At 47.0% G+C, this 1,875-nt stretch overlaps 1 protein-coding gene across 1 annotated transcript in view; it reads right to left on the bottom strand.

Moving 5' to 3' along the window:
• The window catches only part of ephx2 (epoxide hydrolase 2, cytoplasmic), a gene marked incomplete at its 3' end in the record, with an annotated part of 6,837 nt that overhangs the window by 3,377 nt on the left and 1,585 nt on the right, over positions 1–1,875 (bottom strand). The window contains 6 exon segments of the mRNA XM_035677697.1: positions 39–117; positions 314–409; positions 547–618; positions 1,035–1,157; positions 1,246–1,436; positions 1,695–1,857. Coding sequence (XP_035533590.1) covers positions 39–117; positions 314–409; positions 547–618; positions 1,035–1,157; positions 1,246–1,436; positions 1,695–1,857 — 724 coding nt within the window.

Here is a 1,875-nt window from a genome sequence, read left to right as displayed (position 1 = left end):
ACATCATGCTGTATGGAAGAAGAAACGCACACACACACCTGCGGGGGCTGTGGACTCTCCATATCCCTTCATGTCCAGAGCCAACACCCTGAACCCTGCTGCTGCCACAGCTGGGATCTACCAGAGAGAGAAGAGGATGTTCAGACACAAAGGTATAAAAAACACGCCAAAAACTGCGAGAGTGAACCTTGTGTTTGCCTTTTTAGTCCTAATGTATACACACATATTAAAACACTGTTGCAGTGCTGCACTCAAACGTTCACAGACTCCTACAACAACAACAGGAAGTGCAGAGGACACATAAACACGTTACCTGGTACCTCCAGGAGTACCAGCTCTCAGGAAAGCCGTGACACAGCAGAACTGGTGGACCTGAGCCCATTTCAACATAATGAGTCTTCACACCAGGCTGAAACACACACACACACACACACACACACACACACACACACACACATTAATGTCACAATAAAACAACATTTCAACTGTGTGTTACTTCCATAATCTCCTGACATCAGATTACAGGACACTGATAGAGATTATTACCCTGATGGTGACGTAACCATGAGACACTTCATCAGGACTGCAGGATAGTGGAGGACTGTCTGCTCCAACAGCCTGCAACACACACACACACACACACACACACATCATTATGTATGTTAGCACTACGACAAACTTCCTCTGGCACTAGTCGGTAGTTTTATTTATTTATTTGATATTTTATTTTCCTGCATCAGCCCAATTATCTTATGTGCACCGGTAGATCTTTTGATATTTCATTGATTACAAGAACAGGATGGAGAGTTTCCAGAGTGAGAGAAGAACAGGTGATGTTCATCAAGGAAACACGTTAAATTCAATATATGAAGAAGCTCGTCTTGAGTTTATTGTCAGTAAAGCAGGTTTTTTGTCTTTTATGTGCAAAAATTTAAAATATAATCTGTGTGAAATTTAAATCACATTTTGCGGGGGGAAAAAATTATATTTTTCCTTTCTCTAAAAGAACAAGATCCAATCGTTCTGGTCGTCACCTGAACTCCAGTAAACTTGACCAGTTTATCCAAAGTATCGTCCAGATTTCCCACCAAGACGGCCTTCATCCCTGCTGCTTCTGCTGCCTTCACACCTTCCTCATCTGCATCCAGCCACAGAGCCTGAAATGAGACACACACTGAGCACAGCTGCACTGCCTCACAGTCTTTCCAGGACACACAGTTACATGTCTGTGAGTGTGTCCTCTACCTGTTGTGATGTCACTCCCAGGTGCTGCAGAGCACAGCTGAACACAGACGGCTCGGGGACCCTGTGACCTGAGCGACAGGACTGGAGGACCAGGTCAAAATGGCCGCCCAGCAGGGAGAGGATGCGGGCTGGACCGTCTTCAGCAGCGCTGTCGTCTACCCAGTGATTGGCCAGCACCGCTGTCAGTAACCCTGATGGGACGCAGACGCAGAGACTCAGATACTTTTCATCTTGTGAGTTCTTTAGACTTAATTTCACCTGCCTGTCTTCATGTGGGCGATGTTATGAGCTCATATTTACATGAGCCTTGTATTTACGTTGTTATCTGCAGGAGCCTGAGGAAGAATCGATGTAAACAATAAGAGAGAGAAGAAGATCTCATTGGAGGGCCACTATTTTCCCCTACGGCTGTGTGTGTGTTGTGTCCAGGTGTACTGATGCAGATGTACCACTGCGACGCAGACTGGCAGCTGTCTTCAGCACGGCTGGTTGGACGTCCATCATCGCCTCCCTGAGCTCCTCCAGCAGGCCTCTGACTGACCAATCAGGCGGCAGAGTCACAGCCCTGACCTCGGCCTCCTTCACACACTCCGCCTCCAACGCTGGGATCACCTACACACACACACACAC

Source organism: Morone saxatilis, unplaced genomic scaffold (assembly GCF_004916995.1).
Source record: "Morone saxatilis isolate NCDOM2014 unplaced genomic scaffold, NCSU_SB_2.0 Contig6, whole genome shotgun sequence".
Taxonomy (NCBI): Eukaryota; Metazoa; Chordata; class Actinopteri; family Moronidae; genus Morone; species Morone saxatilis.
The sequence above is the reverse complement of the archived record's forward strand: the minus strand, read 5'-3'. Positions and strand labels throughout refer to the sequence as shown.